At 42.4% G+C, this 25,990-nt stretch overlaps 1 protein-coding gene across 3 annotated transcripts; it reads right to left on the bottom strand.

Moving 5' to 3' along the window:
- Positions 1–1,082: 1,082 nt before the first annotated feature.
- fbln2 (fibulin 2) lies at positions 1,083–24,537 on the bottom strand. 3 transcript variants are annotated; one of them, XM_032548574.1, is made up of 16 exons: positions 24,111–24,537; positions 21,539–23,272; positions 17,423–17,543; positions 16,546–16,672; positions 12,962–13,148; positions 12,058–12,165; positions 11,197–11,298; positions 8,236–8,370; positions 7,816–7,953; positions 7,277–7,420; positions 6,791–6,919; positions 6,216–6,341; positions 5,330–5,446; positions 4,324–4,452; positions 3,414–3,537; positions 1,083–2,194 (listed from the first exon to the last, which is right to left on the bottom strand). In XM_032548574.1, exons 2-16 carry the CDS (start codon positions 23,160–23,162, stop codon positions 1,834–1,836), a joined length of 3,672 nt encoding a protein of 1,223 aa, XP_032404465.1. In that variant the 5' UTR covers positions 23,163–23,272; positions 24,111–24,537; the 3' UTR covers positions 1,083–1,833. The 3 variants fall into 3 exon arrangements, with proteins under 3 accessions (XP_032404465.1, XP_032404463.1, XP_032404464.1); XM_032548572.1 differs by having other exon boundaries at positions 12,058–12,174; positions 24,111–24,536; XM_032548573.1 differs by having other exon boundaries at positions 12,058–12,174; positions 24,326–24,536.
- Between the last annotated feature and the right edge of the window lie 1,453 nt (positions 24,538–25,990).

Genomic DNA, 25,990 nt, shown 5'->3' with positions numbered 1-25,990 from the left:
AATAAAAACATCACTTAAAGGTCAGTTCTTTAATGACTTTAAGTAATTTTAGTAACCAATTTTCAACAGGAAGAGTCTAGTCCGATATGTTGAGCACGACCGAGCTGCAGGACAGGTTGGCCCTTGAAATAACAGCGTTACCCACACCGGTATCAGTCCAGCTGTTTATTTAGTGACGTGTGAGAAAACTCCCCTCCCTAGTTTCCAGTTGATACACCATCTATTGGGATATATTATTAGGCTGGGTAGCACAGGACAAACAAACACTTTCCGGGTGGTGACACCAAAAGGGTGGAGCACACACCACTCACTGATAAAAACAGGGAGAAAAACAGGCCAGTGTGTGAAGCATTTTATTCCAATAATAGGGTCAAAGACTGGCATCATGTCAAGAAACATAAGAATTCGTAACGTTTATTCCAACCATGCATCGGCGGTGAAAGACGGGTCTGCTGCCACCAGCAGGTGGACATGTTGGCCCGTTCTGAATTAAGTCAAATTATGTGGGTTTGCTTTATTGAATAGAATAGAAACAGCCTATATTGTCCCACAGAGGTGAAATGTATTATTTTAGGTGTAATGTGGAAAATCTAGTCTGCATACGATAGAAGGAATTGATTGTTTAGACTCTTCTATTCACACGGGAAACTTTCTTCTTCAAAAAGGGGAGGACACAAAGATGATCAGAAGCAGAAACACATGGGCTTTCGTCAAGTCAAAATCAAGACGGAACATCATCATCATCAGAGGGAATATTTTGGAAATCTGGATGACAACATTTGATCCAATTACCCTTGGGGAGAATACAGGAAAAAAACTCTCCTTCAACCACGGCTGCCAAGATTTAATCTGACAGGAAGAGCAGGTGATTACATATAGAATCAGAACCAGTACTAAAATTACAAATATATACAGCACTAGAAATAGCTGATTGTAATACATAAAAATGACTAAATGTATGAATATCCTGGTGAAAGTATGACTGAAAAATTACCCATTTTTCCCTCTTATGACTAGCTAAATGAACCAAAAACATTGCTGTTAACTTAAGTCTGTAACTATGTGACCAGCACCACAAAAAGTCAATTTTATATCAATCAAGTTTATTTGTATAGCACATTCCAGCAACAAGGCATTTCATCATAAAAACACAAAAACAGTAAAACAAAAAAACATACAGTCACCAACTGAGAAACCAGGAACAAACTTTACATTTTGATGAGTGCCATTATCAAAATCAGAGGCAAATGATCGGCAATATTTCATTTATTATGTTCCAAAAGCAACTCTAAGCAGGTGTTTTTTTAGCCCTGATTTGAAGGAACTCAGTGTTTCGGCTGTTTTGCAGTTTTCTGGACGTTTGTTCCAGATTTGTGGCGCATAGAAGCTGAATGCTGAGTCTCCATGTTTGGTTCTGGTGATACAGAGCAGAACCAGAAGACGGTTGTTACAACAGCAAATCTTTAATGTATTTTAGTTCCTTCACAACATGTCACACTAAATTTTCTATGCCTAAATTTTCATTTTGGTTCAATTGTTATAAAAAATTCTCAAGATCTTCCGTCCATCGCATCTACAAATGTAGTATGTTTGAAATATTCAAGGATTACCATGCGCTGCTATGTGACCAGCCATAGGTAAGTCAAATTGAACTACCGTATGCAGTTTAATCAAGATTTCTTTGGAAATACGACTGGCCCGGTGAATCTTCAGGGAAGTCCGGCCACATCCTGCAATATCCTGGTGCCACTCTTGAAAAGTCAGATATTTTTTAAATCTCAAAAAGAAAAGCATTTGGCACCTTATGAGTTATTTGTCCTTCTGTCTTTGGTGTTACATCTTATTGGACGTAATGAAAATGTAGAGTCGGGACAGGAAAGAGGTAAACGTTCCCTTCCTCAACAACTTCATCTCCACATCTATCAGGAAGTCCTTGGGGTCGCCAACTTTCCTCTGCAAATAAACGGCACCTGTGAAACTGTTTAGCTTGCGGGCGCTAAAGTAGCCCCCTTCGTTGCCTTTGACGATGCTGATGACAATGTTGTCACCAGAGTAGACCGGTGACGGTCCAATGCGGAAGATCTGAGCCGGAGTGATGGTGTTGGTCTTGAAGTTCAGCTGATGGTATGTGATCCGCAAGGGAGAGTTCTGACAGTCTATGGAGTTGGGAGGACAACCCATCCGCTCGCAGTGTCTAAAAGATAATACAGTACGAGAAAAGAAATATAGAAGCAGTTGTTGTAGTGTATGTATGTTTTATTTAGCCAGGATAATTATTCAATCAGATTAAAAACCTCTTTTCCAAGAGTGACCTGCTCATTTTGTCTGTAGCCAAAATGACAGGAAGACGGGTTGTGAGGCAGGGAGAAGGGAATGTGGCAACGGTCAACAGGGTGGGACTCAAACCCGTGATGACAGCATCGAGGACTGAGGCCTTGTTAATGGGTCACGTGTTTTACACCGCACCCTGTTGTGGCCGATGCAGAACAACTGTCAAGTAACAACTCAAAACCACTGATATTCTTTTTTCTCCCTCTTTGTTGGCTATGCTACACACAGATTAGTTGTCACAGCAACTGACAATGCTGCCGCTAATGTAGCGGGATTCAACATCAAAAAACATTTCGCACACAAAGAACAGAACGTGCAGCCCATTGCAGTTTTATGTTTTCAGAATTGATGTTTATTTTGCAATTATTAATAAGTGATCACTGTAAATTAGCTCATTTCAAATAATGATCTGTCCACTAATTTACTGATGGTCTGTCGAAGTTGGTGTGTGGGTTGCCTTTTTTTTTTTTTTTTTAGCTGAATCGAAACACACCAAATTCCAAAGCACATCTACATGTTAAGGTTGTCAAAGTCAAGCTAGCATAACTGGCCTACTTCCCTCTCCCTCCCTGATTTTTTTCAGTTAAAACTTTTTCCTGACATTGTTATCTAGTTGTCGTAGTGTAGCAAAGCGCTGTGTTTCTTTTTCTTTTATATATCAGACGTACTTTTAAGATTTAGCGTATTATGTTGACAACTTGGCCAAAACCCAATGCTAGTAATTGTAGCTTTTTGTCCTCCAGCAGGGAGGTGAGGGTCGGGATCTTGCACTAATGACATCACGCTGCAACAGGTCAACAGTAGCTCAGGGAGGAGGTGGAGGAATCTTTTCACAGATTTTCTGTCTCAAACTCTCAACAACATGGTACGATCTGAAAAAACCCTTTGAATGGTCATTGTTTCGAGTACAGTCACCTCTCCATATGCAGTTGTTGTGAAAAAACTTTCATCCAACTTATTGGAGCAAGCAAAATAAGAAATGATCAAATTTAATGTTCACTCAATTCATGCCTTAAAATGTTGTGTCTTAAATCAACCTAAGGAAAAAAAAAAAAGAAATCAAGGTTGGAGATGAGACTCACGTATCCGACACCTTCTTGTAGTTTTGAGGACAGTCAAAGGAGAGACACTTAAAGCTGCCCTGCAGGTTATAGCAGGTCTGAGAGAAGGAACAGTTGTGAGATCCAGTCATGCATTCATCAATATCTGTAAACAAATGTCAGAAAAAAGAACAAAAACAACCCTGACAATTAGAGGTTCATTAAATAACTTTGTATTTGGAAGTAGTTTGTATCATGGAAGAAGGGATACTGATTTTATAGGTTTATACATTCTTATGGGCAAATTGTCATACTTTTCCAAACGTATGCTTCCAGAGCTCCCTTTTCTCTTAACCCTTTATATTTAATACAGCAAAAAAAAGAAGTCTACTTCCCTCTGAGTTTATGGCAGATATTTCCGCTGTGGTCCAATTTTAAATTTGAAACTGACAAATGGATCAATGTACTCGCCATATGTACATGCATTTACTTTTTCCTTATTTGCAAAAATAAATAAATCAAATTGCAGGTGTTAGATTAAATATCATAGTTGAATTATGATCCCAGAGGTTTGCTCAGTGTACCCAGTATGAGAACTGAAGAACATAGTTTCTGTTCTGCTCAGCTCTGAAACTTCTTAAAACTCTGAGGTTTGGATAACATTCCTCTAGCAGCTATAAACCTCGAGTCAAGGTTTTCAGTTAAGTCGCATGAAAACTAATCTCTAATTTAACTACAATGTACCAAACAAATACTTTAGATCAGATTGATTACTTCTGCTGATGCTACTTTACAAAGAAGAACAATAAATTTATGTGACTGAGTAGTTTCTGTTGATGCAAGCAGCACTTCCTCTGCTGTTGACCTGGGCCCTCCACTGTCTCAGAACAAAAACACTCGTGCAGCGTCCGTCACATCAGCCTCACAGACAGGAGGCCGCAGTCAGACTAACCTTTACAGGAGCGTCCATTGGCTGCTGTAACATACCCATGAGGAGGACAGGAACATCGATAGCTGCCTACAACGTTAACGCACTGGAAGACGCAGAGGTTCCCGATGGTCTGGGAACACTCGTCAATATCTGGAAACACACACAAGTTGGTATTTGTTCCAAATTTATTTCAAGACCCATAAGAACACCTAGAGCAACCTGAAAAATATTTAAGGTGTCGGGCTTTTGCACTTCTTAACTATGTTGACATTTAATGCTGTTATTAGCAGATATGTCAGTCTTCACACATGAAGTATAGAAAAGAATGGCCTTCGTTTGATATTCTGACACCAAAGGAACTGCAGTGATTTGTTTGTCACTAGCATGTACAATTAAAGCACATTGAGTAGGAAGGAAGGGGAACAGGAAGCTGTGTTTTGATGCAATTCAGGTTTAGTCATCTTTACTAGAGTCAGCTGCCACTCAGCTAATGGCAGTAATGGTCCTGTCAGTGGTGGGCTTACATCACGAGGGCTTCCTGATCCTGTTCTTGGCTTTAAGTAATGACATTGTGCTTAAAATGCTCAAATTTTACTGCGAAAAACTGTAGCAATAAACATCACTTTATACCAAGCACCAATGTCTGGAAGAAGGGCCACACGGTAAAAACACAAAATCTTACAAAGTCATTTTTGGTCCCGTTTCTAGTTTCAAATATCTTAGTTTTGTCTTATTTCATGTGTACTAACTTACAAGTACTTTTTAACTTAACTTACAAGTAGTATTTCACAGTAAAATTGGAGCACAATGTCATTACTCAAAGCCAAGAACAGGATCAGGAAGCTCCTCGTGATGTCAGCCCACCACTGACAGGACCATTACTGCCATTGGCCGAGGGCTGGCATTTCAGACAAAGACTGTCACCTGACCAGCAGGAATCAATCTTGATCTGGTGTATGAGGACGAGCAGCACCAACTGGATTTAGTTGGAGTGTCTTCTACAAACCCAGCGTGGTGGAAACGTTACCTTCGCAGGTGTGTCGGTCCTCTTTCAGGTAATAGCCTTCATGGCAGTAGCACTGGTAGGAGCCGTATATGTTGACGCACTCCTGGCTGCAGGGGCTGCCGTCGCACTCATTAACATCTGCTCACACAAGGAGGCACAGTTGGGATAACACACTCAGGATGAGCACAGTGAAGTTTATTTACATTTCCACACCTGTCGAGACGTCTGGTTAACTAGAATCCAAAATGCATCACAGATGCTTTAATATTCTTCAGCATCCATTTCCTGTTTGAAGAAGGAACCCAGTTGCACAGAATTCCTGTTGATTTTTTGCATGTATATTTGTTCAAATAAATAAACCTATGCCCTGTAAGTTTTCTGTTCAGTAAAGGCCACCAGTGCAAAAACAAAAGCCATTTAAAAAAAATAGAAGAAAATATTTCAATGGTAAAACATCAAGCATGGCGATAGTCCACAATTATCAACACCAACAAACACCAAATGCTTTCAGAGTGTCTTGTGCTCATTCAGGAAGCTTTTAATAGAACCCCGCTAATCATTAATGAACCCAAGCGTCCAGTTTGCTTCACCTCCTTCGGTAGCCGCTGTAATAGCCTAGATTTTTTGCTCTGTGAAGCACATTCCTGTAAAAAACACACAAAACCTCAGCAGGAACACGTCATGTAAGCATATTGTCTGACGCTCCTGGAAGATTTCCAAATTAAATCCGACTCGAGTGTAAAAAAAACAACTTACAGAAGACATGATAAAATCCATCAAAGCTCATACAGAGCATTTGGCTTTTCATACGACCAATTTACGAGTTACTTCTATGCCTTACACACACACATTCAAACTCATTCTCCATACACGATGTGGTGAAAAAAAAGCATGGGAAACGTCTTGCCTTCACAGTTGTTTCCATCCAAAGCGAGAGAGAATCCAGTTGTGCACGAGCAGCGATACGAGCCTTTGGTGTTTTCACAGGTCTGGGCGCACAGCCTCCCAGGAAACCGCCAGCATTCGTTTATATCTGCAGGCGCGTGAGCAGGAGTTTAGACTGCCATTCACATCAGTTTGCAGATTGGTGATTTGGTTTGATTTTTTCACAAATTTAACCTCAGCAGGAATCATCACAGGTTCCCTGATTGGCTATCAGCGAGTTTAGCTTGTGCTGCTACTATTTTACAGAGCTACTAGTTTGTTTTTAACATGTTGAAGGAAACATGTTAAAAACATATTTGGTTTTTATTCAGTGGGTGGATAATCCAGAAATTTTACTCAAGTAAAAGTAGTGATACTTCATATCAAAATTACTCAAGTCAGAGTAAACAGTGCAGTAAAAATACTCTTAAAAGTAAATTTTTAAAAAATACTAAATTTACTCAATGTAAATGTGACTAGTTACTGCCCGACTCCATCAACATCACCACCAAACATCCACATGTGCTGCAGCTGCAGTCTCCACTCATTGGTTCCTACCTGTGCAGACTTTGCGGAAGGCATCGTACTGGTAACCAGTCTGGCAGTCACAGCGGTAGCTGCCGGGAAGGTTCCGACAGATCTGTCCCGCTCCACAACGATGGGTCCCCATCTGACATTCATCCGTGTCTAAACACGCACAGAGAAACGGAAAGCAGCTCGTCTGTGGGCCACCTTAACAACACCACAATGATCTATCAATAACCTGTCAACGCCTTAACTGTCGCCCACAAAACATTTACGTACAAGTATCTGGGTGCGTGACAGTGCAGGGGTTAAGGTGTCTGGTAGAAAATTGATGAATCTTTTCAGCGAGAGTGAATTTCGGAGAAATGTTGTCAGCAGTTCATAGAATAAAAGAACAATGTTCATTTTACTCAAACATACACCTACAAAAAGTCAAATCAGAGAACCTGTTCATTTTAAGTGGGCTTCTTAATTTTGTCCAGGGCTGTATGAAGCTGTACTTGAACCAGCAGAACTCACCGACACACTTGGTTCCGTCGGCGCTGGAGTGGTAGCCCTCGTTGCACATCAGTATCTTCTGCCGACACGTGTAGGAGCCCACTGTGTTGATGCAGGCGGAACCTGCGGTGCATGGCTCACTGAGGCTGCTGCACTCATTGATGTCTGCAGAAACACAAGGACAGAGGGAAACGCAGAGCAGTGACCCATTGAGACGCCCCAAACTAGTAAGGATGAATTTACTTCCCTTATACAACTAATGACTAAATTATTATTGTTTTAATTTAGTTATAGGAAGACTTTGATGGACATATGATATAGATTCAGTTCCCACTCTCAATTTTCCATCTGTTTTGGACAAAATCATTTTTATTTCCTTTCACCGAGGCCGGTCTGTAGTGCTCCATCTATGACACAAAGGCAGCAGATTAAAAATAAAACACAATACAAGGCTGCAAGCTTAATCACCATATTGCACCTGTGCTAACAAAATGAAAGTGCATCAGTTAAGTCCAGCAGCCCATGATCCCTCTTAGACAGAAGAGCTGATGGTTTCTTACCGATACAGTTACCATGAGAGTCCAGTGTAAATCCGCTGACACACTTCAGTTTGGAGCTACATCTGAAGGAGCCGGCCGTGTTCTCACACACCGAGCTCTCACCACAGCTGTGGGTGTTCCCAATGCACTCATCAATGTCTGTGGAAAAACAAAAAAGAACAGATGGATATAAGTTCAATAAGGTGAACAATCATGACGACTTGGTCTTCGATCAGTCTGAGTTGTCATAATGTCCCTCCATCAGCAGGTGGCACTGTGGTTCAAGCACAGAACTAGCATGGACCGTTCTGTCTATGAAGTTTATCATCTTACCTTAGCTAAAAGTTGACATAATTGGCATCAAAACAACATTTTTAATGTTTTTATTCCCCCCTTCCTCCCCCAAGTAAATCAGAACTTAATCAAAACCAGTGACTCCACCTTGACAAACTCCGTTCTTCATCTGGTATCCTACAGGACAGCGGACTTGCAGCTCACACAGAAACGAGCCCGGTGTGTTCACACAGCGCTGGTTGGGCCGGCAGCTGTGCGTGTTGCCCTGGCACTCGTCCACATCTGTGAAAGATTTTATTTATTTAGAACATGATAGAAGTATAAAATCACACTGATGAACAAGGAATGAAAAGGACACATGTTTTTGTACCACAATAATCTTGACATGCTAAAAAGGGGAAGTAAGTGGTAAGAAACTTTTGAACTCCTACCCCATAAACTCAGACAATATTTTCAGATGGACCCTCATTACTAAAACAAATGAAATATACAAAATCTAAAAGAAAAAAAAGAGTCTAAAGATAAGAGCGTTAGATGATGAGGGTGAGCTGATCAGACAGTAAATGAACCAAACCAACTCATCATATCCAGTCATGCATAGTGTGAAGTATAACAACAAATGACATTAATAAAGTCATATTTTTCTTATGACGAGGATTTATCAAAATGTTGCTCACAGAAGTTCCTTAAAGTTGTACAAATGAACTGCAGATTTTTATTACATTCAGTAAAAAGGAAAGAATAATGATGAAACTGTCCTAACAATTGGGTGTTTAGATTTTCAGTCATGTTTGTTGACATCACCGACTGACTGGCTCACCATCAGGCACCAGTCAGTCGCCTGATGGTGGCTCCATATCAGAAACTTTCACTAAATGGCCCACCTGAAATCTGGTCCAGTTGGGTCCTGGGTTGCATGTTGTTTATTTTATTTTTCTCATTTCATTATTTTTTTTAACCTCAAACAAGTAAACTTTCTATTATTCCTATATCGATGTGATACAGTACGGGCCCCCCTCGCTTCCCATATCTATCCCTTTTTTTTCCCAGCCATTCCAACAGTTTAATCCATTGTTTACACGTTGTGTTTTTTCTGAGCTGCTTTTGAACGCAACACGAGTTAACGTACGAGAGCGCCAGTTTCACACCAGTGGAATCAGTGACGGCAGACATACACGTCTCCAGATACGACCAACCAGACATGTATGGAAATTATGTTGGAAAAGAAACAAACCTGCTGCAAAATGAAAAAAAAAAACAAGAAAGGAAATAAACTTTACCGCCCGTCTGTTCAAGCGTACACAGAACAAAGACGCTTTTCGGTGAGTGTGTCAACTGCAAACAGATGCGCATTAAGATTCTAAGAGTCCATTTAAGTTCTAATCCAGATGAATCCCTAAGAAGCGCCGAGATCCATCACTTCGTATTTACACATGGCAGTGGGACGCTTGTAAATTACAGTTCCTTGCAGATGCTGCAGGTGTCATTATTTAAGCAGCCTGTGCATGACAGAACCTCAGTGACAAATTTCCCACAGCTGACTTTAAAGTCGACCTAAATCTGTGTGGAAACCCTCAGACGTCCACTTCCAAACCAGACTCCATCCCACTATTTGATTTGTTTCATTCCAGTCCTAAACTCAATCCTGCCCACACACAGTCACACATGGAAACACTTAGGCAAAGAAAGCGCTCCCTCTGTTTGCTAAATAAATTGATATGTGAGTTGGTGGTGGATGGTGGATGGTGGAGGGGATTACTGAAGAAACTCCTCCAGGACTGCATTTTCCCGCATGTACACTGGATCACGCTGGGGCCACACCTGCACACAACGTGATCAAATAAAGAAAACATTCCCGACTCTACCATCTCTCCTTCTCCTGGCTCCATCGGCGACTGGAAGTACAGCACACTGGTTTTTTAGTACAGTCAGGAATTTCTGCTATGAAGCCGAATTCCAGACGAGCATAATTTAGCTCTTTCCTCCTTTCTCACTAACATTAGGGCCAAGTTCTTGTTCTCCCCCCACTTGTTGCAAATTCACAAATCAGCTTTTTAACTTGTGTTTATGTGGGTCCTTCCATAGGGAACTAAAAAAGAAATAAAGAAACATGTTCCAACGTTCAGGTTCAAAGCGTATTATGTAGCTGCTTCTCTTGCTACACTGATTTTACCCTCCTATGTGCCTTTTTACCTGGTTAGTAATTTTCTGTCAAAAATAGTAGTTGTTTTTTAAATTTTTTTTATTTTTATTGAAATCAGCTTCTTTAACTTGAATTCACTGTTCTTTAACTGCCATGGATAAGACCTGGCTGCGTATATTTTTGCCAAATATTTAAAAACTTAGAGCAATGATGCAGTAAGACGATGCTGCAAAAGGAATATGAGGAAAAACAACATTGTCCTCTTAGACAAATGAGACGATTCTTGGTTAAAGAAGAGCTAAAACAACTGTTAAGTCAAACTATTGCTCACCTACTGGCCTCACGTGTATTATGACTTTAATGTTAGTTTGACTTAAGTATGAGCTTGGTTATTCAGAAACACCAAAAAATAAGAATAGCATGCTATTTTGGAATAGTATACAAGTGACAATGGAAAGAAAAACACTGCTGATCAGTTTTCCTACGATGCCTAGTTATCACCAAGGTAACCGACTCATTGTAAGCTTTCAATCAATCAATCAATCAATCAATCGAGTTTATTTGTTTAGTACATCTCAACAACACGGCAGTTCAAAGTGCTTTACATCATAAAAACACACACATTAAAAAATACAGTCATAGAAAACACAGTCAACAATCCAAACATAACATCTCGTCATGTTTTATCCATGTTCCATTTATAATGTTTCAAAAACATTAGAAATGCCTTTGATATAAAAGGTCAAAGCTTCCAGACCAGATTTCGGATTTTAGCCTTCTCGCTAAGTTCAAAGACGTCTAATTACAGCTGAAGCTGCCACCGACTCTATTCAGTTAATAGAAGATCTTTGATCACTGCTTCATTGCTCATCTGTTAACACAATATTGCCTCGGTGATATTAAGGTTTTGGTGACGACAGGACGTTATCTGAGTTTCTGACCTGGCAGGAAGTTGGACCCCTTACCTTTACATGTCCTTCTGTCGGTCATCAGCGAGAACCCTGGGAAGCAGGAGCAGCGAGCCTGGCCTGCCGCTGCAGCACAACGCTGACTGCAGCCACTCTCACCTCAAAGAGAACAGCAGCATAATCAGTCGTCTCTGGATTCAATACAGCGATACTGTTAGCTGTTAGATGTTTACTCTAATCATTACAATATCTGTTTATGGTTTTGCTTGGGTGCGACGTGCCCTACTTCCCTTTTGAATTAATCTCTGAGGCGTCGTAGTCACACATCTGTCTGGATATTGAGTTGACATAGAAGAGTACAACTGAACCTTTACGCATTTTGTAATTGTAGTGTTGTACATTTACAATTGTTAATGCATTTCATTCGAATTTTAGGAGTTAAACCATCATGACATAATTCAACTCATTTGTTTGTATAAAGCCTGAAAATGCGATGTGTCAGCATGTCAGCGCCGCGCGAGCAGGCAGCCTTACAGCAGCTGTCAGAGATGTTATGTTTTAAAACCTTTTTTTATACATTCGGTGGATTTCTGTTTCTGTCTTTTTTATATTGGTTGTTGCTTTTTTTAAAATCTGATTTAAGAAAGATTCTGATGATTTGAAACTATAAAGTGTTTTCAAATAGTGCAAGAACCGAAATCAGTTAGGAGAGAATGCTTTTTTCAAGATTGTCATGAATGTATACTTCATTTTTTTTTTTTTTTTTAGAAGGGCTTAGCTTGTATCAGTGGTAATTTTATTAAGAATAAATGTTTTCCCACAGTGCAATTGTCAGACTGACTAATTCAGTCTGATAATTGCTTTTGGATGGTGTAATACAGTATGTACAAATGCATTACATTCACATTTTTGGATTACCTGCACATGGATGAAGGTGGGCGGGGCTTGTGGAGGTCACAGTGGTGTGAGTGGTGGTGGTGGTCGTATCGGTAGAACTGATCAGTTCTTCCACCTGGCTGTCTGTCTCTGGACTCACTGCACAACAACAGCAGCAGAGATAAAGATACTTTAACTACATTCAGATTTAATTTGGGGCAACATTGTGTTGTGCAACAATATGGTTTGGTTTTAGTAATTTTTGATAGGCAGTTATCGACTATTTTAGGAACTTGGATCAAAATTAGGGGTGCATCGATTGCACTTTTCTGGCCGATTACCGATCTTTAAAATGCCGGAGCAACCAATTCAGATTTTGACCAATACCAATTTTTTTTTTTGGTCAGAAAGTCGCTGAGTTGGCAAAAGTGGGGTGACTATTAACTGTGAACGTGGTGGGACCTCTCTCACTGCAGAGCAGAAGAGGACAGTGGTTGATATTTAGACGTTTGCTGAGGAAGATAAGATTGGCTTCACATGTAACCTTGGCCAATGACTGCTGGTGAAGGAGGCACGGCCCTGAGAAGACCAGTGGGTATAGACAACAAATGGATTCTTTTATGTTTCCCATTTGGCAGACCAATTGTCAGCTTTGCTGATGTGATGCTACCATCTCATTTCTTATTTTTAAAAGACTCAGCTGACTGCTGAGAATGACATTTGAGGGCCTATTAGTGCCCCCAAGTGGCCATGTAACTGTTAAAACAAACAGGCCACTGTACAATTTCCTATTAATTTTTAAGCATGCTGCATCCAGGTGAGTGAAATGTCTGCATAGTGTGAGTATACAAGAGTATGGTATGATGTTTTCAACACAGCTGAAACAAAAGGCAAATACACAACAGTGTGACGAGGACAGAAGGTCTCTACAGGCTGTAACTACTACCTGGTCTGGGCAGAGCGGTAGGTCTGGATTTCTCCTGAGTCCACAGCGGCGACTGGCTTTGACCTTCCTCATCCTCACAGCAGGAAAGGAAGATGTGGCCACATGGATAGCTCAAGTACTTGTGAGCATTGCAACCTTGTCCTTCACTGCGCATCAACAAGCCAATAGCACAGCAGCTGCAGCACACCTGTCCATGGACAAAAGAGCAAGGAAACTACAAATCACCAGGACTGGTTAAAATCATCGCCATAAACAGCTGTGACAAGACGTTTTTGCAGTGACATAAATGTTTTTTCCCCCCCTCAATCTTAGCAGCTTCAGTTGCTATAGTGACGCATACAAGCAAAAATACCTGCACCACAAAAAGTGGTTCCATAAAGTATGTGCCTCCCAGCTTTGCACATCTACAGGTAAATGTCTGGCCAATCTTCTTACAGCAAAGTTCAATCTCATTCTGATTGGATGAAGAGAATCCCTGAAGAATAATTTTTAGGTTTTGCCACAGATTTCTAATTGAATTTAGGTCTGGACTTTAACTTGGCCAGGTTTTTAAAAGTGAATATTTTGAATATAGACCCAAAGCAAATGTGAATCGACGGTCTGCTGTTTGGTTTTACAGACACACTTAGCTCACAATCACATCAAGCAGTAGCTGATATTTTCTGGGAACATCCATTTCTACAGCAGCAACAGATTATACAGCCTAGCATTTCCTTAAGTTGTGCAGTTTGTCAAGAATTTGTCAGCCATTCATTTTTTCTAATTACAATGTGGGAAGCGTTTACATTTTTAAATTTGCAGCGCGTCACTCTGAACAGGCTTTCATCCAGCAGAACCCTGCATTTTGCTTCGCCAATCTTCAAATAAACAGCAGTTTCCATGTCGCTGCTTAAGGTGGTTTTTGCGATTCTCTTAACCCACATGTGGAATCAGTCAGTGAACACAGGGTTACAAAAGGCATTGAGGGTTTATTTACAATATCCACAACAAGAGAAATGTGCAACACAGGTGGCTTCAGATGCCAGGACCGTGGACAGCAGTGTCTGAGTCTAGTGATCTCAGTTTGCTGTGAGAGCAGGAAGACATGTGGCACAGGGGGCTGAACAGAGGGAAGCATCCAGCACTCACCAGTAGAGATCCTACCAGGAAACAGGAGGACTCACTCACAGCAGAAACTAACATTACCCTCCCATCGTTAATGGCTGCCAATCGGAACCGAATGGGCGAGAAGCCTCAAAGTCTTTGATGAGATCGTCATTCTATATCAACGAATGCGGAAGCCAGGAGCCTTCTTCAAGTCTGTCGTAATCCCTCGTAATCTACCAAATACTGAAACATTCTGCCCAATCGACAGACATCCAAGATTTTCCGAACCAGGTAAGCAGGGTGGTGGTCAATGGAGGCCCTAGGAGGAATCACAGGGGGTTGGTAGACACAGGTGTAATGAGAGACACATGAAACACTGGGAGCGTGATCGGAAGACGAACAGAAACAGGACTGAGAACTGCCTGTATCTCAAATGGTCCAATAAACAAGAAGACTTCTTAGAACAGGATTTAAGTTGAAAGTCTTTTGGAGAGCCATATCTTCTGCCCCAGCTGGTACTCAGGCACTGGGACTCGTCTTCTGCCAGCCAAACGACGGTTCTGTTTGGCTTTGCAGTTGAGAGCGGCAGAGACATCGTTCCAAGCGTGTTTGCATTTGCGAATGTAATGATGGACAGATGTGACCGCCGAGTCCTTCTGTGGAGACATGGTCATTGTGAGCATACTCTACCTATATGGGTTGGTAGAGTATGGTATGAAGCCAAGAGCTACGGTGGGAAGCCAACAGGCAGTGTAAGGTGGACTCAAGTTCATCCTCTCGGTGTGGCCATTGGTTTGAGGATGAAACTCGGATCTGAGCGCCACCTTCACGACTGGGGTGTTGCAAAGTCTGGATGTAAACTGTGGGTCTCTGTCAGAAAGGACTTCACTGGGGATGCCATGCAGGTGAAAGATGTGTTTCATCAAATGTTGCGCTATTTCAAAAGATGACGGGAGTTTGCAGAGAGGGATCAAGTGACAGGCTTTGAAAGAACACGCAACAATAGTGAGTATAGTTGTAAGGCCCCTGGATGCAGGCAAGGAGGTCAAAATTGAGACCCAGATGGGATCAAGGCCTTTTGGGTATCAGAAGAGAGTGAAGGAGGCCATTAGGAGGCTGAAGGTGGGAACTACTTCTGAGGCCAAGACATATTCTTTGACGTCCTTGTACAGGAAAAGCCACCAAAACCTCCGTCTGATCAAGGCAACCATATGACCAATTCCAGGATGGCAAGATAATTTGGCCGTATAACCCCAGTGAAGCAGGGAAGACTGGACAGAAGAAGGGATGTAGGTCTTCTCGGGAGGACCAAAACTCCCAGGGGTCAAGTTCAGGGTCAAGTTCCTGTTGTTGACCAGCCACAATCTGGTCCATGATTTCCTTAGACATGGCTCCAACATAACATGAAAGGGAGGGAGAATAACATTGATAGGTGGGTAATCATCTAGGGAGATCTAGAGGGAATGTGTGTCCGGCTCTGTTTTTTTGGTCTGGACGAGATAACCAAGTTAAACCAAGAAAAGAAGAGAGACCATCTGGACTGTTGTGGGTTGAGTCCTTTAGCTTCTTGTATGTTTTTAAGATCTGTAATGGCACCAATCAGTCCTGTGTTTGATGAGACAAGCCAAAATTAGAAGATGGCGTGTCTTAAATAAATATTTAAGTATATCTGGATCAGAACAGATATTTCCGATTCTGTAACTTTATCATCATGCCTGTAACATTCTCTTCATAGCTCTATACTTTCTGACCTGCACAGCAAAAAGGATGCAGAAAACTAACAGAAACGCTACAATGGTTTCGGTGGCTTATTCTGCATGCCACTGCGAAGGCTTTCAGCTGCAGTTCCATGCTGGACAACATATTGTGCCATAAAAAAATAATACACACAAAAAACCTCTGACTTTCATATTTCCTGAAGCTTTCCTCTGAAACCTGGTGAGTGGATTACTTGGCTCGCCGGTTTGGCTCTGCTGCCTTAACGAACATCTGGCTCAGGGGCCAATCCACCAGGTTTCTCCTTAAAGAAACAAAGACTTGCAGTCGGAGCAGACTAAACATTTCCATATGGAAGTATTTACAGTCCAAACGGATACAAGCAGAAATGAGAAACTCATTATGTTTTTGTTTTTTTTAACAGATTAACCTGTTTACTCAAACAGACATCTGCTAGCACTGAGATCTGAAGGTTGAAGTAAATCTCAGTGGGGTTAAAATAAGCATCTTTGTTGTGTGATCGTTTGGAACAAACCGTTCCAAACTGCAATTTCCTCTCTTCATTTTTGTCATTTGCAGCATCAGAAATATTGACTCGTTTCCAAGTCCGACTTGTAAAAAAAGAAAAAAAGAAAAGAGCTCCCATTTCCCTTCTTGAATGACTTCACCGTTTGTTCTCCAAAGAACCAGGTGGATGGATGTTTGTCCGATCTACTCATGACTTGTCTTTAGGCAGCGACCCCGGCCATCTACCTCCTCGCTTTTGCGTCGGTTTTCTGTACCTGGTATTCGTCTGCGCACGAGTCGTTCCCGTCGGCTTCACAAGCGCGTCCCGCTCTGGCAGCCGCCACTCCTGAATCACACCGGCTCTCCTTCACATGGCTGAGGCAGCACTGCTGCTCCACTACACTGAGACACAGAGACCACGCATAGTTAAAACATGCTGAAAGAAGGAATATTGTAACATTAACACGAAGAGAAATAAAGGGAGAAAAACAAAAAATAAGCCAAAAAATTTAAACCAAGGGTGGGCGCGGTATAATCTGCAGCTGCCTGCAGTTTTTGTGGCTGCATAAATTCTTGATTAGACTGAAGCATAGAGAGTTTCAACTCAACTTCTAATAACTCAAAAAACGCAACAAAACAGCAAACCACGAATTAGTCGGTTAAACGAAAAGGAAAAACAAGTTTGATAAAAGGGCAGCTTTCAATTTAGATGGACTTGTTGATCGCCTACCTTACAACCAACATGCACAGATATGGAGACATAATTGCTGCGTTCATTAAATGCAAACAAAACGTGTAAAATATGCATCCTTGCGCTTGCCTTAAGGCTAAACCTAAGTGCGGTTGCTCTGCATGCTCTGAAGTCGGTTCTGTCTTTTGTTTCCATGTTTTTCTGCCGCAACACGTTCTGATGTTTTAAACTCATTTCCCACCTCATTAAGGTCTGCTAATGCGCTGCTGAGTTAAGAAGTCCTGTTTGTTAAATTAGGAAAAGTAGCAGAAAATTGTAGAAAAATTGGGCTTTAAGAACAGAGATGATTCCCCCTGCTCTGTTTGCTTTCTCCTTCCTGCACGTTAGCCCCCCCCGAGTTCAAAGATAACAATAAAAGAAAATAAGAACAATAATTGCACAAAAGTTGAAGTGCGCCTTACCTGCAAACAGAGTGGTTGTCCCTGAGCGCAGGAAGGTTTTTGCAGTGGCTTTTTTCCCTGGCCCGTGTCTGACCGGCAGCACAGCAGCTCTGCAGCACGTCCTCAAAAGATTCCCCTGGATCTGCACCCCAAAGACACGCAGTTGTCACATTCAACCCACAAGAGATTGATGGATTAAAAAACCAGCTCTGCCATAATTGGTCTGCTCCTGCAAAGTGAGGACCACAAGGAACAGACGTCCTCCTAAAAACAGAGAATCCAATGGAAGACCTTCCTGTGAGCAGGTGGCCTTCTTGGCAGCCCCAAGTTAGAAACGTAACGTCAGAGACACCAGCAACAACGGTCAACTGTTTGCCGCAGGCCAGAACGGGTGAGATCCAATCCTGCCCAAAACTGCTGGCTGTAATGTTTATTGCTTGGTTCATAGTTACGTTTTTAGGGTGGAAAGCATTCTGAACCGCCTTGTTGCTTAAATGTACTACATAAAAGTCTAGAAACTTAACTAAAGCTGCCCTCGCAGCTCAGCGCCACTCCCGTCTCACGATGACCACTGGGGCTCCAGCACCAGAACCCCGTTGCCGTCGTCGACGCTCTCGCGCCGTTCCAGCACCCATCCACAAAGCGACGCATTTGGCAAATTTTCAGTCCAGTTCAGTAAGATTCCAGTGGAAAATCTTAAAAATTCGGCCGAAATCTGACCTTCCAGACAGGATTTATTGTCACTTCCTGTTTTGTGGTGAAGGATTGGCGAGGACTTCCTGCAGAGTTTCATACACATCATGTCTGGTCATCAACACGTAGAGGATATTGTTTTCAATCTTATACACAGGATGAAGCAGTAGGAGTGACCCTTCAGTGTCTTCTCTGAGTGGCTTTAGTAAAATCATTGACGCGCCACAGCAATGTGTGCAGCAATGCTCCTTGATGATGCACGAAAAATCTAGAGGGATGATTTATCGAGGAGATATAAATGTTGGAGTAATCTAGAGTCAAATTCCAATATTGGCTTCCTATTGGAATCCTATTGGCTTCTTTAGAGGTCAACGAAAGTCAACGTTATCCAGTTTGGTGCAAATTGGATGATGCGTGTGTGATTTAGAGGTAAGGCGAGCTTAGCTCCTCTGCCCTGGGTGCACTCAGGTCGCCTGGTGATGCTTCACAGCCTCTAAAGTTTGTAACATCTTACATGCCCCGCGTCGCCTGCTGTGTGTTGTTGCTGGACAGGTGGGACTCTATGCACACCCTGTGGTCCACCTTGGATCTTTTCATTCCTCTTTTCAGGTCGGCTTGAGCAGCTTTGTAAAACCTCCGTCACCTGAGCTGAAGGCAGCTTCGCGGGCCCAGAGGAGTGTCCAAACCTGGCTGGTCTTCCACGGTTTCTGATTAGGAACAATTCAGCTGTATTTTTGCCCTCACAGTCACATTCTTGATGGAGTACTGGATATAGTCCTCTGGATGTCTCCAGCTCCTGGTGTTCAAATAAGTCCCACTGTGTCCGACTGAAGCAGCCCTACATTTTACAGAGTGTATTCTCAGAGTTTGCAACAATCTTTTTGGTAGGCCTGCCTCTGCATCTGGGTGGAGTGGGGGTTTGAGGGTAAGAAGGTCTGACTTGTGTGGCTCTACACGCATGCTTGATGTTGGTGTAAACATGATTGAAAATGTTCTCTCCCCTTGTAGAACATTTCAGACGCTGGTGGAACTTTACGAGTACAGTCCTCAAGCTGGCCTTGTTAAAGTCCCCCTGCAATTATGTGATCACCATTGCGGTGGGCCCGCCGCTGCTCGTTAATGGTGTTCAGCAGGAGAGAGCGCGCTGTGCTTACGTTGGCGTTCAGGCGGAGCATACACAGCCGTTACGACTACAACAGGCAAATCCTGCCGTGGCCTGTTGGTAGTTTTCAAAGGAGTCCCTCCTAAACTAATCTGAGCAAACTGCAACTTTAATATCGCAGAGACGTTGCACGCAAAAACAAAATGAAGACACGCCAGTCGTGGCTCTGTATTGCAGTCGATAAAACGTTTTCCTTTTCCAGCAGCCATTGTACAAAATAAATCCAGCAGATAAAAAAAAAAAAACAAAAAAAAAAAACTTAGTGCCATCTTGCAATGAAGTGGCTGGAGCTCTACTTGGGTTGCCAGGTGAGAGGCTGGACTTGGCTTGGTGTAGGTGGGTAAAAAATTGTGACACAATATATTAAGAATCCGACAGAATTTCACAAAAACTGCAAAAAAGTAAATGTTTTTGAAATGGGCTGTTTTGCAGACACCATCAGAACATTTACTTGTTCCTAAAAAAACAACTGTTTTCTTTTCGTGTTTTGCTCTTGGACCGTTTCTAGCAGGGGGAGATACCCACATGGAAGGGCAGAAACATGCAAAAAGTGAATTTTGCATAATAGTGGGCTGTTGCTCAACAGGTTTGGGGGGAAATTGTAAGAACTCTTTTCTCTGAATTTTGGATTGCACTGTGCCAGTGTGCAAACGGCCACGTCTTCTTCATTTTGTTTCATTTTCAAGTGTTTGACACCATTGGAAAGCTTAGAATCCACACCTGAGCAATTAAATAAATAACTGGTTCATGGTTTTGCCATAACCAGTTACATATTCATTGCAAATTTTCTATTTTACACGGGGGGTTTTTTAACCCCATGAAGCTTTTTTCTCCTGTCTTTTCGACTATTTTTCGTGCTTCATTTTTTTCATCTAGCATGTTATAGAACGACAAAAACTTGATGTGTACAGCAAACTAATAATAATAATTAAAAAAAAACATCTTTTGTATTTCAAAAATCTTGCAGGTGATTCAAAGTCACCTGCATTTGGGGTTGGTTTCCTAAACCCCAATGTTAATATTGGTTAGCCAGTTTGTCAGTATAAAAAACTAGAGTTGGTGGTGGAAGAAGCATTTGTGGGTTAAAAGCAGCGATGACGTCAGCGCCAAGAACAAACTGTGTTGCTTGGTGAGAAACTGTCATTTTTTCCATTTCTGCAAAAAAGGTACAAACTCTCATTTGCAAGAATTTAGGACATGACCTCATCGGGTAATAATCGGAATTTCACCTAATTAGTGGCGAAACAAGTGGTTTGGCTGTGCTGGGACTAACTGCAGTTTCAGACAAGATGGATTTTCTTGATGACAAAAAGCTGAAAAACAAACAAAACAAAACACAAACAAGCCACTTCTCACCATGACTGATAACCAATAAAAAAATGCGGTGGCGCAGGGGTTAAGCTCAACCCTCATGTGGAGGCCTTAGTCCTCGACGCGGCCGTCGCAGGTTCGATTCCCAGCCTGGTGGCCTTTGCCGCATGTCTTCCCCCTTTCTCTCATTACCCACTTTACTGTCAATTCACTATCAAATAAAGGCCACTGGAGCCAATTGAACCTTTAAAAAATCTAATCTGCTTCCTTCTTTTCCAGCTGCTTGGACTGATGTGTAAGCGATCAGGCACAAAACACCGGCAGCTGACTGGAGGAAGTAATGAGGACAAACAGTTAAGTTTTCTTTCGTGGATTTATTTTTTTTTGGTTCATAACACTGGAGCCAGCATAATATCGTCTCTGATGCTATTTGTTCTCCAATATTCTCTCAAACTTCTTAGGCCAAAAGCCTAACAGCTGCATGTATGCTGCAATTACATTTGTCAGACTCTACAGATTTCCACTGTAAATAATTTTGTTTTTCTTCCACTTTCCGCCTGCGTTGGCACGAATCTGTGCGTTTCACACATTCATTTCTGTGTTATTGTTGCGTTCCCCGATATTCTCCTGGTTGTTTTTGGTTTTTTTTACCGTGTCTATCGGTTTACATCTTACACCAACTGAGACAAAACAGCTGAATACGAGATTCAGTTATTTCTTTCAATACGTCTGCTGTGCTACCCTGTCTGTTGCTCTCTTAATTCTGCGTAAAGGTCCTTTTTCTCAACAATTTAATGTTCCACAGGGCTGCTTTCCCAGCTAATGTGCCAAATATCATGACTCTTTTTTTAAGCCCAGTTAGCAGGCATTTTCGCTTTCATAGATTAGGGAAGGGTGCTGAGAGATAACGCTGATGGTTTCTTGTTACGTTTCATGAACAGAAGATGATGACTTAAGCACATGTAACTCACCTCCTTCTGGTCTGTGGCCTTTGCTTCCTTCTCCGTTCCCCTCAGCCTTCAGGTCCACGCTGTCGGGACTGCGAGGAACATCTCCACCGAGCTGAGACTCCAGAGGTCTGATAACTGAAGGTGGCTGGGACGCAGCGGGGATTAAATAAGCTGTGGTTGTTTGCTGATACTCAGGATTACCCTGCGACGGACTGCTAGACTCGAAACTGTTGTGGCTTTTATCGTTTTGCGTCGTCCTAACCACGTCTAAAGTTCCTGGAAGAGATTCTTGTCCTTCTTGATTAAACCAATCCTCGCCATTTGGTTCATGGAGTTCTTCGGGAAAATGCGCTCTTGAGTTTGCGCCGTCTGGAGTCTCCATGTTTGTCAGCGTGTAGAGGGGAAACTCTACCGCTTTCTGGTCAGGAATATTCTCCGTACCCTTCATTAGATGACTTCTGCTTATCTGACTGACTGAACTCTTGGGGGTTACACCACCTGATGCATTATGGGAATGAACCTCCATCTTGGTGCTCCTCTGATGATGAAGGTCACCTTCTGAATTCTCCTCAACATTATTTAAATTGTTCACTGGAATTGCAACACTTCCCAGACTTGGGTGTGAATAAAGTGGGTATTCCAATTCTGTGTGAGAATCTACACCTCTGCCTGAAGGAGTTTGTGTGTATTGGAGATCCTGCCAAGAAGCAGTTGCATTTACGGATGGGCTGGCAGTACTCTGCTCAGCAGCAGAGGGAACTTGTGTCACTACTTCTTCTGCCAGATGAGGATGAACTCTATATTGCTCTCTCAGTTCCATCTTTTTGGGAACCTCTAAACCCAGGAGGGAAGAAGTTTTTTCAGATCTCTCAGAGCCTAACAAAGCAATTTTGTTGGAAAAGATGGACGGCTGGGTGGGTAGAGCAAATAAATCCCCATACGCCTCCGAGAAGTCCACATGGTTGTAATCATATTCCTCTGGCTCGTCACCGTCACTTGGCGACGGTATAGAATGAGGAAGATTCCCACTGGAAGGACGGTTATACGACGCAGAGAGCTGATCGAACCTGGTGAAGAAGCCATCTCGTCCATTGGGCGCATTGTCATCTGTAATCAATGTCAATTGGGGATTGCAATCGGGATCAGGGTAGCACATGAGCTTCCCTCCTTCATCGGGACAGTGGCAGACCCTACACGCTTCGACGTGGAATGAATGTCCTGCCTCATACTTCTCCCCTCTGTGAACACATCCAATACGTTCACACTGCTGGCAACCGTCTTCAGGCTCCAAAGTCTCAATGCAGTTTGGTGGCAAATCCGGACAGCCGATGTAGCGGCAGCTGATGGGGCCGCCTCCGACAGGGCAGGAGCACTCGGTGCTGCCGTAATCCACAAAGTAGGACTGTCCTTCAGGGACAATGCCGTTCTTGAATCCGGCACGGGTGCAGTCATATCTCTGATAACCCTCACACCTACATCCTTTCTGCAAGCACGAAGCGCAACACCCATCGCTCTCCGGCGCTTCTTTGATGCAGTTTTCCAACGGGGCACAGTCCACACCGGAGCAGTCGCGCTGGCTTAAGCTGACGGGCGGGAAGAGAAGCAGCAAGGCGCACCTCAACAATGCTACTTCTGCCTTAGCCATGGCAGCTGGGAAATGCTGGACGGTCAGCGGAGAGAGGGCGGTCCGTCTCTGGACTCTCAAGACTCCTTCAGAGATGCCGGAGCATTTTGGTGACGTGACTCTCCCTTTCTCTGTAGGAAACGGTAAAGGAAAGAAAGTTATTTCCTAATTTAAAGTGGGTCATCTGTCAAAAGTCCAAAATGGAGAAGATGTGTGTTCACTCTTGTTAGTACTTATGCCCCAACAATTCCACATAATCTGATGATGTAATTTTTAAATAATAAACGATTGGTATTTTTATTTTATTGTCACTCAGTAATTCAACCTTTTTTTTTTTTTTTTTAACCAAATACTTTTTTTTTTTTAACTCTTCCTTGAGTAATTTCTTGACTGGCTATTTTTTACTTTTACTTGAGTAAAAACCTTATGTTGCAGTAGTTCTACTCTTACTCGAGTACAGCTTTTGGATACTCTCTGCCTACCTCTGCTGATCGGCCTAATCTTCAAACCTCAATTTCTGCTTCCAGCTAGACTGACTTAGTTTATCCTCAGCTTTTCTCTGTAGTTGTGCTGCTGGAGGATAGTCTGGCCACTTTTTCTTCTACACCTGCTGTGAAGCTTGTTAGAGAACAGCAAATTGTCCAAAAACCTCAACAGTTGGGACAGATGGAAAAGTTTAGAGGTAGCGTTTTGTTCACATGTAAAGTCCGTCTCAGCTTCATCCTGAAATGTCGCGCGAAAACCGAATATTCCTAAACTTCAGTGAGCGGGGTGAAATGAAGGGTCGTCTCTCTCTCCACAAACGCACAGCCAGCTGATCTCCAAGCAGTCGGCGCCGCCAGCAACATTATTTAGATGCCAAATAGCGGCGACAAACGCGGATTAAAAGCTCACTCGCTCTGCGCGCATTGCAATTGCAACCTGTTGCCTTTTTTTTTCCGCCCCAAAGCGAATGAGTTTCCAACTTACCGTTTGCTGCACAGAAAGATCCAACATGCGGAATGAAACACGGAACCAAAAGTTCAATGAAAGTTCTCCTTTCAGCCCAGAAAACACAAGACACGGATATCCTTGGGTTCTGGTTAGTCGGGATGTGTGTTTTTCTTTCTTTTCTTTTTTTTTAACGGGCGGAGAGCAGAGGAACCAGAAAACCCAGAGGACCCGGGGACGCTGCAGGTCGTTACCTTGTGATGAGCCGTTTCCGCCCAGCCGCCGCCGCCGCCGCGTCCTCTCCCAGCCCCTGGAAACCCGAGGAGGCTCGCAGACAAGGGGGAGGGACGGAAAGTTTGTCCCGGTGGAGACCCGTAATGAGGAGCAGGCTCCGCCGGGCTACCCACTCAGGCTCCTGCAAAAAAGTTATTGAACGTTTTCACGTTTTGTCTCTTTCCAATGACGGAAACCAGCTGAAACCAGATATTCACATTTAACAAATAAAAAGGACTTGAACAGATTTGACCTCCCCTCATTGAAATTAAATTTGACCAATATACAGTACCTCTCTTGGTTTAGGTCAGATAGAATTATCCAAATGGTTTCTATTTCCTAAATGCCAGAAAGCATTTTATAGAGATTTCTTTTTTTTTTTTTTTGTAACTTTCCTTGAGTTCAGAAGTTTATTTGGTCATCATCGGGGACAAGTGTCTCTTAAAATGTACGAGTTGTATGAGTCAAATCTTTTGGGTTCCCGTCCACAAACCTCTGACAGGTTAGCTCAGTGGTTCCCAAAGATTTTCTGGGCCCCCCTTTGGATTATAATAAAATCCCCCCTAAAAAAGAAAAGCACACACATGGTTCAACCAGACATAAACCTATACACATATTTTGTTTTCAAACTCCACTGAAGTTTATTTCATACGGAGCCCCCTAGGGGACATGGGGAATTTTTTTTCTTTTGCGTTCCCTCGCAATACTTTTGCGTTCCCTCGCAAAACTTTTGCGTTCCCTCGCAAAACTTTTGCATTACCTCGCAATACTGTACTGGTCAGTTATGCAGCATAATTGAATACTGCAAGCCTTTCTTACGGTGGGCGCCGTACTTTATGCTTTAATATAAGGTTATGTGAGGTTTTTCCATGAATGTTAGTATCTTTTTGTGAAATATCTGAAGTTTTATATCTTTCTTTAGGATAGAAAGGCACCACAAACCTACGATATAAACAGAAACTTTCCGTAAGTAGGAAAGAAATAAAAATACATCCTAATTTGGACTATTTCTGAGTTATTATCGCGGGTAATAAATCATCTGACAGTTTTGATTGTGTCTCTGTTGTGTTCGTAGTCTGAATGGTTTAAAGAGCTGCTTTCAGTGCCGCTCCATCTTCGCCTTAACAGACATAAACATGCAGGAAAAAAATCGATTTTCAATTTGTTTTTTGCACCAAACAGGTAATAATAATAAACAAGTTTTCACTGAGGCTCTGTAAGAGCCATATGAATGAAATAAGTAATTATTGATATGACAGGAACAGCGGCTTTGACACTTAGGTGTGTCGACGTGGGAGTGACGTCACCAGGTATGAGTGGGAAGGATACTAGCTTTGTGTGTGTTAGGAAGCGGTGAGCGGGGCGGTGAGTCCTGGCAAAGTTTGGAGCATGATGATCAAAATGGAATAAATCGATAATTGTGACAGAACAAAGAAGAGGTTTGGAGTTGATTGATACACGGACAGATGAGATTCCCCGAGTTAACCCAGTGCGGCCCTTTACCATCATTAGTTTGTTGTGTTTTTAATAATAAAAACTTGTTAATAGTAAAAACTGTTTGGTGCAAAAAACAAATTGAAAATCGATTTTTTTCCTGCATGTTTATGTCTGTTAAGGCGAAGATGGAGCGGCACTGAAAGCAGCTC

This window comes from Xiphophorus hellerii, chromosome 20 (assembly GCF_003331165.1).
Source record: "Xiphophorus hellerii strain 12219 chromosome 20, Xiphophorus_hellerii-4.1, whole genome shotgun sequence".
Lineage (NCBI taxonomy): Eukaryota > Metazoa > Chordata > Actinopteri > Cyprinodontiformes > Poeciliidae > Xiphophorus > Xiphophorus hellerii.
This window is presented reverse-complemented; position numbering and strand designations above follow the sequence as displayed.